Source organism: Panthera pardus, unplaced genomic scaffold (genome assembly GCF_024362965.1).
Source record: "Panthera pardus isolate Hobbes unplaced genomic scaffold, ASM2436296v1 HiC_scaffold_17, whole genome shotgun sequence".
Taxonomy (NCBI): Eukaryota; Metazoa; Chordata; class Mammalia; order Carnivora; family Felidae; genus Panthera; species Panthera pardus.
In genome coordinates, this window is record NW_026526732.1 from 28,725,854 (window position 1) to 28,741,491 (window position 15,638).

Sequence of the window (15,638 nt, forward strand, 5' to 3'; positions counted from 1 at the left end):
GGAGCTGAAGTCGGACGCTTAACCACTGAGCCACCCAGGCACCCCTGTACTTATTTTAAAGTTTTTGTTTCTTTTACTTTAGGAGGTTTGGGAGATCGATAGTTGTCAAATCAGCTGACTCACTGGTGGTGAATTATTTCTTTATATATTTTAAAATTTTGGGATGTGAGCTCAATTTCAATGACATACTATCAGCGAGAATCCTAAATAGCCCATATTAAGGGAATCTCCTTTAAAATATTTTTGCTTTGTTTCTGTTAGCACTCCAGAGATGTCCCAAGCTCAAGACCAGTTATGGGTATCATGATAGGTGTAAATTTGAATTAAACCAGCATGAGGATCAGCCTGTGGTTGAAAGTATTCGGAGGAGACTTGTTTTTGTCCACCCAAAACTCAGTCTAAGACAGATGAGCTTTATTTTGGCTTCCCAGTGTAATGGGCTTTTTTCTAATCTACCTGTTCATCAAATTATAGTCCTTCATGGGCCCTGATTTGGGGTATGCTAGCTCTTCCCCTGGTATAGACACAAGGTCCCATTTCCGATCCTCTCATGGGCATTAAGACCACAGAATCAGATAAGGGGTTGACAAACTATAGCCCAAAGGCCAAATCCATCCTGCCAGTACCCTTGGTAAATGAAGTTTTATTGGAACGCAACCATGCCCCTCTGTTTAAAAATTGACTGAGCGGTTTCATGCTACAATGGTAGAGTTGAGTAGTTGCCACAGAGGTCATATGGCCCATAAATCTTAAAAGTATTCAATCTCTGACCCTTCAGAGAAAGCATTCACCAACCCCTGGCCAAGATTAATTAAACTGAAAGCCCAGCCCTCATCCCTCCCGCCTTGGGCTATAAGGACATCAGTTGTGATTACTCCTGAAGTGGTTCTTTTTCTCTTTATTTCTAGCTCCTGGCAGTCTTCTTTACTTTTCTCTAAGTACTGCTAGGCATTTAAAAGTATGTCTCCTCTTTTTTTATGTAAGTGTTTTTAGCAGGAAGTTTGCCAGATGCCAAGCCCACCATATTGCCAACACCAGAACCCACTTTCTACTATCTTGGATATTATAGACTGCTATATACATGAGATGTTATATATGAACCTAATGGTAACCACAAATCAAAAACCTGCAATAGGTACACAAACACGAAAGAGAAAGGAATCCAAGCATGTCACTAAAGAAAGCCATCAAACTACAGGGGAAGAGAACAAAAGAAAAAAAAGGAACAGAGAACGACAAAAACAACCATAAAACAAGTAATAAAATGGCAACAAGTACATACCTGAATAATTATTTTGAATGTAAACGGATTAAATGCTCCAATCAAGACAGTGACTGGATGGATAAAAAAAGCAAGGCCCATTTATATGTTGCCTACCAGAAACTCACTTCAGACCTAAAGACACCTGGAGATTGAAAATGAGGGAATAGAAAAATATTTACTATGCACATTGGAGCAAAAAGAAAGCTGGGGTAGCAGTACTTCTATCAGACTAAATAGACTAAAACAAAGACGGTAACAAGAGACAAATAAGGACACTACCTAATGATAAAGGGAACAATCCAACAAGAGGATATAAAATTATAAATATTTATGCACCCAACATTGAAGCACCTAAATACATAAAGCAACTATTAACAGACATAAAGGAAGAAATCGACAGTAATACAATAATAGTGAGGGACTTTAACATCCCACTTACTTCAATGGATATATCGATCATCTAGACAGAAAATCAACAAGGAAACAGTGGCTTTGTATGAGACATTGGACCAAATGGACCTAACATATATTTAGGTATATGTATAGGTATAGGTATAGGTATAAATATGTATATATATTTAGAACATTCCATCCCCCAAAAGTAGAATACATATTTTTTTGAAGTGCACATAGAACTTTCTCCAGAATAGATCACCTTAGGCCTCAAAACATCTCAATAAATTCAAAAAGACTGGAATCATATCATGCATCTTTTCTGACCACAATGGTATGAAACTAGAAATCAAGGACAAGAAAAAAATCTGGAAAAGAATACAAACACATGGTTGCCAAATAACATGCCGATAAACAATGAATGGATCAATAAACAAATCAAAGAGGAAATTAAAAAATATATGGAGACAAATGAAAATGAAAATACAACAGTCCAAAATCTTTGGGATGCGGCAAAATCTATTCCGAGAGGAAAGATTATATAGCAATACAGGCCTACCTCAAGAAGCAATATCTCAAATAAACAACCTCACCTTACACTTAAAGGAACTAGAAAAAAAAACTCCAAAGCCAGTAGAAGGAAGAAATAATAAAGATTAGAGAAGAAATAAATGAGATAGAGACTAAAAAATACAATAGAACAAATCAGTGAAACCAGGAGCTGGTTCTTTGGAAAGATCAACAAAATTCATAAGCCTTTAGCCAGACTCACCAAAAAAATAAATAAAATAGATGCAAGAATCCTCAACAAAATATTAGCAAGCCAAACCCAACAATACATTAAACAAATCGTTCAATATGATACATCACATCGACTAGAGGAAGGATAAAAGCCATTTGACCATATCAATGAATGCAGAAAAAACATCTGACAAAAGTACAGCATCCTTTCGTGATAAAAACCCTCAACAAAGTAGGTTTAGAGGGAACATACTTCAACATAATAAGGCCATATATGAAAAACCCACAGCTAACATCATACTCAATGATGAAAACTGAAAGCTTTTCCCTTAAGGTCAGGAATAAGACAAGGATGTCTACTCTCACCACTTTCATTTAGCATAGTACTAAAGTCCTAGCCACAGCAATCAGACAACATAAAGAAATAGAAGGCATCCAAATTGGTAAGGAAGAAGTAAAACTTTCACTATTTGTATATGTCATGATATTATATATAGAAAACCCTAAAGACTACCAAAAAACCAAACGAAACAAACAAAAACTACAACTGATAAATGAATTCAGTAAAGTTGCAAGATACAAAATTAATATACACAAATCTGCTGCATTTCTATACACTAATAATGAAGTAGCAGAAGGAGAAATTAAGAAAACAATTGCATTTACAATTTCATCAAAAAGAATAAAATACCTAGGAATAAATATAACCAAGGAGTTGAAAAACCTGTACTCCATGAACTATAAAGCACTGATGAAAGAAATTAAAGATCACACAAACAAATGGAAAGATATGCTCTGCTCATGGATTGGCAGAACCAATATCGTTAAGATGTCCATACTACCCAAAGCAATCTACAGATTTAATGCAATTCCTATTAATACCAACATTTAAAAGAAATTTTTTTTCAGTTTTATTTATTTATTTTGAGACAGAAAGAGAGAGAGCACATGAGCCAGGGAGGTGCAGAGAGAGGAAGATAGAGAATCCCAAGCAGGCTCCACACTGCTGGTACAGAGCCCTATGTGGGCCTCTAACTCACAAACCGTGAGATTGTGACCTGAGCCGAAATCAAGAGCTGGACACTTAACCAACTGAGCCACCCAGGCATCCCTATACCAACAACGTTTTTTACAGAATTAGAACAAATAATATTAAAATATATAAAGGCCCCAAATAACCAAAGCAATCTTAGAAAAGAACAAAACTGGATGTATCACAATCCCAGGTCTCAAGATATACTGTAAAACTATAATCAAAACAGTATGGTACTGGCACAAAAATAAACACATAGATTATTGGAACACAATAAAGAGCCCAGAATTAACCCCTGCTTATATGGTCAATCTGAGACTAAGGAGGCAAGAATATACAATGGGGAGAAGATAATGTGTTTAACAAGTGGTGCTGGGAAAACTGGACAGCAAAAGAATGAAACTGGACCCTTTTCTCACACCATACACAAAAAATAAACTCAAAATAGATTATAGACCTAAGTGTGAGATCTGAAACCATAAAACTCCTAGAAGAAAACATAGGCAGTAATTTTTTATCATCAGCCATAGCAACACTTCTCTCAATATGTCTTTTCTGGCAAAGGAAACAAAAGCAAAAGCAAACTGTTGAGACTACACCAAAATAAAAAGCTTTTGCACAGCAAAGGAAACCATCAGTAAAACAAAACAAAAAGGCAACATACTGTATATAGAAGAAATTTTTAAATAATATATCTGATAAGTAGTTAATATCCAAAATATATGAAGAGCTTACACAACTCAACACCAAAAAACCACAAATAATCCAATTTAAAAAATGGACAGAGGACCTGAACAGGTATTTCTCCAAAGAATATATCCAGATGGTGAAAAAGATGCTCACCATCACTCATCATTAAGGAAATGCAAATCAAAACTACAATGAAATATCACTTCATACCTGTCAGAATGGCTAAAATCAAAAACACAAGAACTAACTAGTGTTGGTGAAGATGTGAAGACAAAGGAATCCTTGTGTACTCTTTGGTACGAATACAAACAGGTGGAATCACTGTGGAAAACAGCGGTTTCTCAAAAAAATTAAAAATGTAATTACTGTATTATCCAGTAATTGCACTACTGGATATTTACCCAAAGAAAATGAAAACACTAATTCAAAAAGATACATGCACCCCTGTGTTTATTGCAGTATTACTTAAAATACCCAAATATGGCAGTAACCCACATGTCCATTGATAGATGATATCTATTATAATGGAATATTGCTCAGCCATAAAAAAAGAATGAAATCTTACCATTTGCAACAACATGGATGGATTTAGAGCATATAATGCTGAGTGAAGTCAGTCAGAGAAAAACAAGTACCTATCTGATTTGACTCATATGTGGAATTTGAGAAACAAAGCAAACAAAGAAAAAAAGAGATGACCAAAAACCCTAGAGAACAAACTGGTGGTTGCCAGAGGGGATGTGGATCAGGAAAGGGTTAAATAGATAAAGGAGAATAAGAGTACACTTACCCTGATGAGCACTGAGAAATGTATAGAGTTATTGAGTCATTGTATTGTGTACCTGAAACTAATATAACATTACATCTTAGTTATACTTGAATAAAAAAAAAAAAGAAAGAAAAAGAAACCTACAAAAACAATAAAATTTGTTGACTTAAAAGGTTAGAAATCAATTTTTTTAATGGCCAACTTAAACCCTTCTTTGAGAGGCCAACTCTTTTTTTTAATGGCCAACTTAAACCCTTTCTGAGAAAAAGAGCTTGTTCTATGTTCTCTCCTGTTCTGTGTAGTTTTACACTGGGTTTCTAGAGTCGTGGCTTGACCTTTTGGTGGCCCTAAATTTGGTAATTCCAGTCTGAAACCAAAAACTTCCAGGTCTCAGGAGGTCTCTACCAGATACTCTCTAAACCTCTCTTATTTTGATCCAGTTTTCCATAGTTGACTGAGACGCTTGACAGCTTGGGGTTTAGAGCTGTAGATATTTCTTTTTACATCAAAGATGAAATTTTCCTCTTATCTTTAATTTTTAAAATGTTTTTTTGTCTTGGGGAATCCAATGATGAAAATTTTCTGCTTCCCCAAAATCTTTCTTTCAGGGGCTTTATTCTTTTGGCAGAGTATGTAATACTTGGATGTATTAAAAGCTGGGAAATGAAAGAAAAATTAATTAGATGGAATAGATATTGATAGACATTATTGCTAATCATACTCATTTCCAAGATCTATGAAAACTAGGATTGAGTGGGTAAAATAATCCAAGTGGGCTTTTGAAGAAGTACTTTTCTGGATCTAAATACAAAGTCCTCACTGTGTTCATAGCCATTGTGAAAACATGAACACACTATCTGCTTTCTGTTGGGAGTGTCTATTTTTTGGTTCTTGAAGCTGCTGCTTAGAACTTCATCATATCGTTTTGCTTGTTAAAGCCATCTGATAAAATAAGGAAAAATGCTCTTAGAAAAAGTTTGATATTTAAGTGTAAAATGCAACTAACACGTCAACCTCCTGTCCCCATTTTTTCCCTTTGTAGTATGACTACGAATATGATGAGAACGGAGACAGAGTTGTTTTAGGCAAGGGCACTTACGGGATTGTCTACGCAGGCCGAGACCTGAGCAACCAAGTCAGAATTGCTATAAAGGAAATCCCAGAAAGAGATAGCAGGTACAGTACTTGTGGCTAATAAAAGCTGTTTTCACCGTGTTCTGGGTTGTTGATGTCATCTTAGACAATATTTTGGTGATATTGTAACTAATGAAACTCTGTCTGAAAACTCCACTGTTTTAATCAGCCCCCCTGTGAGGTTTAGCTGCTTTATCACTCAGTGATTCAAGCACAACTCTCTGGTGGGGAAGATGGCCTCTCTTAGGTGACAAGGACAGAACTTTTAATGAGTAGAAAAGACGATGGCCTGTGTGAACTAGGCTCAGGTATGTCACAGAATGGTTGATTTATTAGACAGATAGATGGGGAGTAAGCATGATCAGCAGTGGTTTGAACCAGAAGTTCTAGTGTCCAGTCCAGCATCTACAGAGCTTGGAAGTCATCCTCCATCAGTGGTAAGCTGACTAAACTGAGAAACCAACAGCTCTTCTTGGATCCATTGGAGAAGTGAGGTCACGGGCCAAGCCATTGCTCCCAAATTTGGAGAGACAGTCATGGGTTGGGGGGCATACTTGGTGAGTTTAGCCTCCAGGAGCCCTACTAGATCCTTACAGTAATATTGGAGAAAAATCTCTTTGTGCTTCCAGCAGGGGGAAGGATGAGAGTAACTGTTTTGAAATCTACTCTTCCTAACAAGGCCCACCCTCAAAAAGACGATTTTTACCAGGGTCTAACCTATTAGACTGTTACCAGAGCCTAACTCCTGCCCACTGTAGCCATCCTGTCCCAGCTGAAGGTGGCAGGGGAAGGGGCAGGAGAGGCCTGCAAAGCATTTGTGAGGCTCATAGCCCAGTGGCACAGGCTCTCTAAGAAACTGATACCTAAGCATGAGACTACAAGAATGCCCTCCCAGAATTCCTTTTACCTAACACATCATGCCTGACTTCCAACAAAAATTACAAGGCATACTAAAAGGCAAAAACACAGTTTGAAGAGACAGAATAAATATCAGAACCAGACTCAGATATGGCAGGGATGTTGGAATTATCAGACCAGGAATTTAAAACAACTTTAATATGCTAAGGGCTCTAATGGGTAGATAGCATGCAAAAACAGAGGGAGTACAAGCAGAGATAGAAACCCTAAATAAGAATCAAAGGAAATGCTAGAGATGAAAAACAAGAACAAATGGGGCACCTGGGTGGCTCAGTCAGTTAAGAGTCTGACTCTTGATTTTGGCTCCAATTATGATCTCATTATTTGTGAATTTGAGCCCCACGTCGGGCTCTGCGCTGACAGTGCAGAACCTGCTTAGAATTCTCTCTCTCTCCTTCTCTCTCTGTTCCTCCCTCCCCCTCAAAATAAATAAATAAAAACTTTAAAATAAAATCACCTTTCTAACTTAAGTTTATTCACCCACCAGTGTACGTACACAAAGCACACCAACAAAGATCTTGTTCTATAGCAGTGCATTTGGCATAAAGTAGGTTGTTTGAAAATACTTGCATGACAAGTGCTTCTCTTAAACAGCTGGCACAGGGCATCTTCTAGTTACCTACAAAAGAAAAAGTGAAGTCTATCATGTTATTGTCAGATACCACACACAAAGGTATTTCTATCTATGTGCCCTGGAGAGCTTTTGATGTTGCATGTAAAAAGATAGCAGTTAGAAAGGACAATTGCTATGATAATAGGATGCATGTGAATAATGCATGATCCAGCATTGGCCATCTGGAATGAAAGATCACAGTAACGAAAATCATTGCTTCTGTGTTTCATTTACACTTTAAAAACACTTTGTTAGAGAAGCAGAGTAGTTGTAGGATAGAGGTAGTGGTGGATTCATAACCTATCCCAACTAGTTGTTAATTTCAGACTGACTTCCTCCTCTAACATTCTACACATGCCTGAACTATTTATTTAGATCAGTTATTCTCTACCCTGCTGCATATTAGAACGAACTGGGGAACTTTAAAAAACGCTTGATGCTCAGGTCTTATCACCCCAAATTCTGGGGTGGGTCGTATGCATTGATATTTTTTCAAAATCCTTCCAGATGAAATGTCTAGCCAAGGCTGGGAACCATTGGTTTAGATGGATATCGTGGGAATTTGACTCAGAGAAGGTGCTCTGGAAACACATATGGACCAATACTTTTTCAAAGCTAAATATATCTCTGATTACCTATACCATTTCTTCTTTCCATTGTCACAGCTAATTGAGAAGAAATAAGATTTTCTTATAATTTCCATAGATAAGCATTGCTTATTGACTTGAACGAGTTATAATTTCATGCTTATTCAGCGCTTGGCACTTTTTCACTTAGAACTGCTGAGTGTTACCAATCAATTTCATATTGGAGAAGAGTTCTTACTCTTAGCTAGGATTAATCTTGACTATTATTGTAACTTTTAAGCCATCCTTTGGTTACTACATATTGGAGGGGATGGAGGAGTAGTGTATTTCCTTTTCCAGGATCTTAAATTTATTAAATTTTTTTTTCAGTTTTTAAGTTATTTTTGAAAGACAGAGAGAGACAGAGCACAAGTAGGGGAGGGGCAGAGAGAGAAGGAGACACAGAATCCAAAGCAGGCTTCAGGCTCTGAGCTGTCAGCACAGAACCCGATGCAGGGCTCGAACTCACAAACTGTGAAATCATGACCTGAGCCGAACTGACTGAACCACCCAGGCTCCCCTCCAGGATCTTACATTTAAAAGTTCATGATTGATTTTCAATAGAAGGTCAAGGGGTGGGAGCCTCTTGGTTCATCATAAACTGAACTAATCACTTACTTCAGATTATTTAGTCATCTTGATGTCCTAAATCTGTAGAATAGACCCAATATTTGCTACTAATTTATCTTATGCATATCAAGAGCAATCTTATTAACTAGTGTTAATAAAAGGTTTAAACTTGATGGAAAAAGTAACTTTATTACAAATGTCCTGAGAATCATAACCTAAGTATTTTTTTTCAGGAATTTTTATTTTTTATTTTTTATTTTATTTAATTTTTTTTCAATATATGAAATTTATTGTCAAATTGGTTTCCATACAACACCCAGTGCTCATCCGAAAAGGTGCCCTCCTCAATACCTGTCACCCACCGTCCCCTCCCTCCCACCCCCCATCAACCCCCAGTTTGTTCTCAGTTTTTAAGAGTCTCTTATGCTTTGGCTCTCTCCCACTCTAACCTCTTTTTTTTTTTTTCCTTCCCCTCCTCCATGGGTTCCTGTTAAGTTTCTCAGGATCCACATAAGAGTGAAAACATATGGTATCTGTCTTTCTTTGTATGGCTTATTTCATTTATAACCTAAGTATTTTATTGGTTACACCCTATACCAGTATTTCTCATGTTGTCTCCCTCAGTTATCAATATGGAATTGTCTCTAACTGATAGCTTGCTAAGGGGTTTCAGTATAATACCTACCTCTATAGTTCCTAGAACAGTTCTAAAGAAAAATAAAATGAGTAAAAGATCTAAAGTACAAGTCAGTTTTTTGTTATTGTTGGAAGCATTCTGAGTAATATTTTACAAATTATAAAAGTTTAAATTAAATGAACTTGGATTTTTGTAACCTAATTTGTAGTGTATTCTGAAAAACTTCATGAAAATAGTATTATACAATACTAACCACTTCTAGAATTTGTTATTGGCATTCAAAAAAATCCATTCTGTTTATATGGAATTGCCATTGTAAGATCTAAGCATTTCTTTTTTTTTAATATTTATTAATTTTTGAGAGACAGAGTGAGACAAAGTGAGAGTGGGGGAGGGGCAGAGAGAGAGAGAGGGAGACACAGGATTGGAAGCAGACTCCAGGCTTTGAGCTGTCAGCACAGAGTCTGACGCGGGGCTCGAACCCACTGACCGTGAGATCATGACCTGAGCTGAAGTCGGATGCTCAACCAACTGAACCACCCAGGCACCCCAAGATCTAAGCATTTCTTGCATGTAGTACTGAAGCAGATTATGAGGCATCAGGTTTGTGGTTTATGTTTTAGTGGTTAGTGCCTTTCATACCTGTAACCTCCATTGTAGAACAGAAAAAATATTAGGGCATAGCTTTGAGTCCCTAACACCCTACTGTAGTTAGTTATACAATAATCATATTAATACAATATAAATATTAATATAATATTAATATTCGAGACTGCTAAGAGTCTACAGGCTTTATAGTACTTCAAATAATCATCAAAAGGGTTTTTCTGTATGTTCCGGAAATACAAAACACTTTCGTTGTATAATCTGATAAAGCAACACACATCAAGTACATGATTTTGAAGCCTGGTTTAATGCTGGTCTTTCAGCATGGAGGCCTGGTTAGGATGGAGTAAAAAAAAAAAAACAAAAAAAAATCCTGATGTACTAGAACTGATAGACTCAGTAAGATGAGGATTTTTGAGGAGCTCAAGGAGACAGGATTTAAATGGTTTTGTGTTTTCTACATAAGAGTTGCTGGAGCTTCCAGTAAGTCCTAGAATGAAGATGAAAGTTACTTGAAATTTTTATCTTCCTGGGCAAGAGTCTCCTCCAATAGTAGAGTTATGTTATGAGGCGAGTGGAATTGAAAGTCATTGAATTTAGACAATGAGCTATGTAGGTGCGTTCAATTTTTCCTGGGCTAATATCTGTCACTTATTAGCTTTCTTTAAGATCTTGGGTAGGTTCGTCATCCTCTTGGTGAATCAATTTCCTCATCTGTAAAATGGGCATCTGAAAAGTACCTTCTCCTAGGGTTCTTGTGAGAAATGAGTACATACGGTAGCCTCAGATCAATGCCTGACACATTTCCCCACAGACCCTACCCACTACCACTTCAACTTCCCAGAATGTATGTTATGAGAAATAAAGGCTTTAGATAGCCATATTTTACTTTACGTATGGGCATATATCTAGCTGATGTTTTCAATTTGTACTGCTTAAACGTATACACTAAAATCTGGCTACGTAATTAGCTCATCAACATTTGCATGTCTTGTAGATACTCCCAGCCCCTACATGAAGAAATAGCATTGCATAAGCATCTGAAGCATAAAAATATTGTCCAGTATCTGGGCTCTTTCAGTGAGAATGGTTTCATCAAAATCTTCATGGAGCAGGTCCCAGGAGGTAAGAGATGTTTTTTTTTTTTAAGAAATTATAAATTTGTAGGGGCTTGAAGAGGAGAACAAGTGAATGGGATTTATGAGTTTACATGTCTTATTTCGTCTAAGTTAAAAGAAAAATGAGATTATGTTCATTGCAGCATTGTTCACAGTAGCCAAGATATGGAAAGAACCTAAGTGTCCCATCACTGGATGAATGGATAAAGAAAATGTGTTTTGTATACATAATAGAATATTATTCAGTCATAAAAAAGAGTGAAATCTTGCCATTTGCAACAACACAGATGGACTGTGAGGGCATTATGCTAAGTGGAATAAGTTATGCAGAGAAAGACAAAAACTGTATGAGCTCTCTTACATGTGGAACTAAAAAAAAAAACCCAGAGGCGTCTGGGTGGCTGAGTCGGTTAAGTGTCTGACTATTGATTTCTGCTCAGGTCATGACGTCATGGTTCATGAGTTCAAGCCCCGAGTAGGCAGAAAGTGCAGAGTCTGCTTGGGACTCTCTCTCCCCCTCTCTCTGCCCCTCCCAAACTCCCAGGCCTTCTCTCTCTCTCTCCCCCCCCTCTCTGCCCCTCCCCAACTCCCACGCCTGCTCTCTCTCTCTCTCAAAATAAATAAACAAATACATAAAATCCCTGGGGCGCCTGGGTGGTTCAGTCGGTTAAGCAGCCGACTTCAGCTCAGGTCATGTGCTTGCGGTCCGTGAGTTCGAGCCCCATGTCGGGCTCTGTGCTGACCACTCAGAGCCTGGAGCCTGTTTCGGATTCTGTGTCTCCCTCTCTCTCTGACCCTCCCCCATTCATGCTCTGTCTCTCTCAGTCTCAAAAATAAATAAACGTTAAAAAAAATTAAAAAAAAAAATACATAAAATCCCAAACAAACAAACAAAGGAAACAAGTTCAAAAATAACAAAGAACAGACACAGGGGATAGGAGTGGGCAAAATGGGTGAAGAAGGTCAAAAGGGCCAAACTTCCAGTTATAAAATAAATTAGTCCTGGGGATGTAATGTACAGCCTGATGACTATAGTTAATAACACTGTATTGTGTATTTGAAAGTTGCTGAGATGTATATAAATATCGCAATGTATATAAATATCAAGTCATTATGTTTTACACCTGAAACTAATATAATGTTATATGTCGAATATACCTCAATAAAATTTTTTACAAATTTAGACATGTGACATCAGCTTGAAGTTTATTAGGAGGCAATACAAATATCCTGAACGATTTTAGTATCAATCATTGTGACCTAGATTAAAGTTAGGGACAGAGGAGCCTTTTATTTTGACCGTATTTGATAATGATCATCTTCAGAGCAGGGACACTTTTCCTATTCATACGTGAGCCCAGGTGTCTAATACTCCAGTTCCTGGGCCACCATGAATAACCAGGAAGTGTTAGCTTAAATTAATGTTACATTATTAACATGCTTTAAAGAACTCATTTGAATAAGATTTTATCCACTGTTTCTCCCTGCTTTACAGGAAGTCTTTCAGCTCTCCTTCGTTCCAAATGGGGCCCATTGAAGGACAATGAGCAAACAATTGGCTTCTATACAAAGCAAATACTTGAAGGATTAAAATACCTCCATGACAATCAGATAGTCCACCGGGATATAAAGGTAGGATTCACGTTTGAAAGTTCCTTGGTGGGCAACTGGTTTTGTTTTCTTTTCTTTTCTTTTTGCAAAAGTCATACTGTGTTATGAGTATTAATTTAGAATTGTGAATAAATAAATCGTAGAAATAGCAGAAATGCAAGATACTAACTCCTCTGCTCTAAGTCAGGTATTGATACTCATGCCTTATCTCTTCTCCTCAAGGAATAAGCCTCTTAACTGTGTTCACCCAACAAAGATTGAGCTTCCACTGCACCCTGGCACTGTTTGAAGTGCTCTGGGGAGGGGGCAGCACAGCAGAACAAAACTGGACAGGATAAGGTCTCCGCCCCTGACGAGATCACAGGCTGGTTCATCTTGGAATCCTTGCCCAGAGTAGCTACTCAGTAAATATTTACTGCATCAATGGATGAATGATTGGGAGGGAAAATAAATAAGATCTTCTCTTCTCACAAGTATCATATACTGATTGTTTGAAGTAAAATTAAGTAACTTACTTGATTCTTTTTAAAAAGAGGAAATTCAGAACTAATACATTTCTGACAAAGGTGGCACCGTGGAAAGGAAGTCAGTATTACTATCTGCAGATCATCCCAGATCTCGTGATTTGCCATATCCCCAAATATTCCGGGAAAAGAAGTAAAATAACAGAAAATACAAAGGGAAATCATGAATGTCATGTTTGAACTTAATCACACACAGGTGACCCCTTCTGTTCACAAACCACAGCAAACTGACCAGGCAGGCGCCTTTTGACCTTGTGGCCTGAGTAGCACGTTGTGAAATGATAATATAGGCACAAAAATGGTGTCAAGAATTCACTCTTGAGGTTAACTGTAATGAAGAGTACAGACTTAGTGGCCTCGTTTACTCTGGGGACACCGTTTCTTATTGGACTTACGAGCCAACAACAAACAGTACTGGAGGCAAGACTAGTTTTGATTCAAGTCTTTTGTTCTCTAGGGTGACAATGTGTTGATTAATACCTACAGTGGCGTTCTCAAGATCTCAGACTTCGGGACATCAAAGAGGCTTGCTGGCATTAACCCGTGTACTGAAACTTTTACTGGTATGTTTTTGCAATGATGATACGGATCTTAATGTAATTAAAGAAATAATTGCTGCGTTAGAGCATAATGTGAGAGATAAAGTCCGTCTGGGTTCTCACAGACATTAATGCCAGTATCTTTTGATGCTCACTGAAAAATGTTACACAGGATTTGACCTGGCTCTTTTCTCATCTTGTATTTCTATGACTTGCTATGTCTCCTGGTTAATGCCACTGAAATGTTTTTTTAAACTCTCAATTTGTTTTTGTTTTCCCTTTCATGTCATTACTTCTCTCCGGGTTGGCCTACAACCACTATAAGCCTTTATAAGATTTTTTTTTTTTTTTTTACCCCAGCCTCTCTGTGACTCTTACTCATACCTTAATCTCTTCCCATTTGAACTATGAATTCCTAATCTGTTTACTCCCTGTGGCCTATTTCCTACTCACAACATAAATAACCGGTAGAATTTTCAATTCAGAAAGAGGAAGTGACTCATCAACTCAGCATTGGGGTGGGGAAGAGAACTTGCTTGAGAAATTAGGCAATCCAGCCACCAAGCTACCTCTAGAACAAAGTCCTGAGGTAGTGGAGACAAAGCGATTGCCAAAAAGCTAACAGTAGCCAAGAGGAAACCAAGGCTCAGAGAGATTAATGATTGCCCCACAATTACAAGAGGGCATCTGGAATTTCAACTCTGGTTCTTACTGCTCCATTCTGCTGATTCTCTTGAAGTGCTAAGTCCTTGTTATTATCATCAGAGAAAGAATAATTCAGAAAAAAAAAAAAAGTAATGAATAATCTGTGGTCTAATAGAAAGCAAAATGGCCAGGTATCCTCATTTTTGAATCCCATGAGGTAGGTGAGGAAATTGAGAGAGAGAAGAGAGATCACAGCCAGAAGTCACAACTGTTTGTAAGTGATAGAACTCAGATTTTTAATCTACCCTTTGCTCTTTGCTTTGATCTTGCTCTGGTCCATCTTTCTCCCCATGTTGCTGACGTATCTGTTCCAGTAGCCTGGAAGAAGAAAAGGAGAGAGAGAAATTCTGTAAATTTTCTCATAACATTCAGCCAACAACAGCTCTGACCCAGTTCCCACCCTCACAGCAATGGGTATTTCAGGGCACAGCATTAAACACAGTTAAAATGTATTTTTCTGAACAAAATTAATTCCATCCTGCTAGTAACTTTAAATGTGTTTCCATTTCTTTCCTCATACTCTCTCAATTTGGCAAGAGACATTTTAGATGCTGCCAAGACTCAGTAACTTCTGACAGGAAATCCCTACTTTCAGAGGTTTTATTTGGGCAGGATGTTAATTTAATTATATCTTCTTGCTAATCTTAAAGACGTGTTTTTTGTCTTTTGGTTTTTTTTGAGTCCCCAAAAGAGTTTTAGTAAAGCAATCCTCCCAGAGCCCTTTGCTCTTCTCATGCTGGCTTCACATGAGTGACACGCGTAACTAATGTGCCTGGTCTGTCTCCAGGGCTGGTCAAGAGGGCTTGGAGTGGGCACACCTTGATCTGCTCACCGGATAGGCCTCACGGCTGCTGGGTCAACCTCTGATGACCTGACTTGAAAGATATTGACCTGTTTCCACTTCTTGGTGATTTGGCGAGAGGGAAGGCAGCATCAACCAGGATGTATAGAGTGCTGGCAGTATACCTGCCTGCATTAAGCGGTTTACATACATGTTTTACTGAAATTCGTACATGAACCCTAATCCTTAAGTTATCAGTATCCCAGTTTATGATGAGAAATTAATGTTAAAAGAGGTCGAATAACTTGCCTGAGGTCACAGAGCTAGTAAGTAATAGAGCTAGGATTCAAACTAGACTTAACATGC

The 15,638-nt window shown here is 37.7% G+C and overlaps 1 protein-coding gene across 2 annotated transcripts in view; it reads left to right on the plus strand.

Moving 5' to 3' along the window:
- The window catches only part of MAP3K5 (mitogen-activated protein kinase kinase kinase 5), a 203,437-nt gene that overhangs the window by 149,685 nt on the left and 38,114 nt on the right, over positions 1–15,638 (plus strand). For both annotated transcript variants that reach the window (XM_019420474.2, XM_019420475.2), the window contains exons 15-18: positions 5,933–6,066; positions 10,992–11,119; positions 12,608–12,744; positions 13,705–13,810. In XM_019420474.2, coding sequence (XP_019276019.2) covers positions 5,933–6,066; positions 10,992–11,119; positions 12,608–12,744; positions 13,705–13,810 — 505 coding nt within the window. The remainder of the gene's footprint in view (positions 1–5,932; positions 6,067–10,991; positions 11,120–12,607; positions 12,745–13,704; positions 13,811–15,638) is intronic.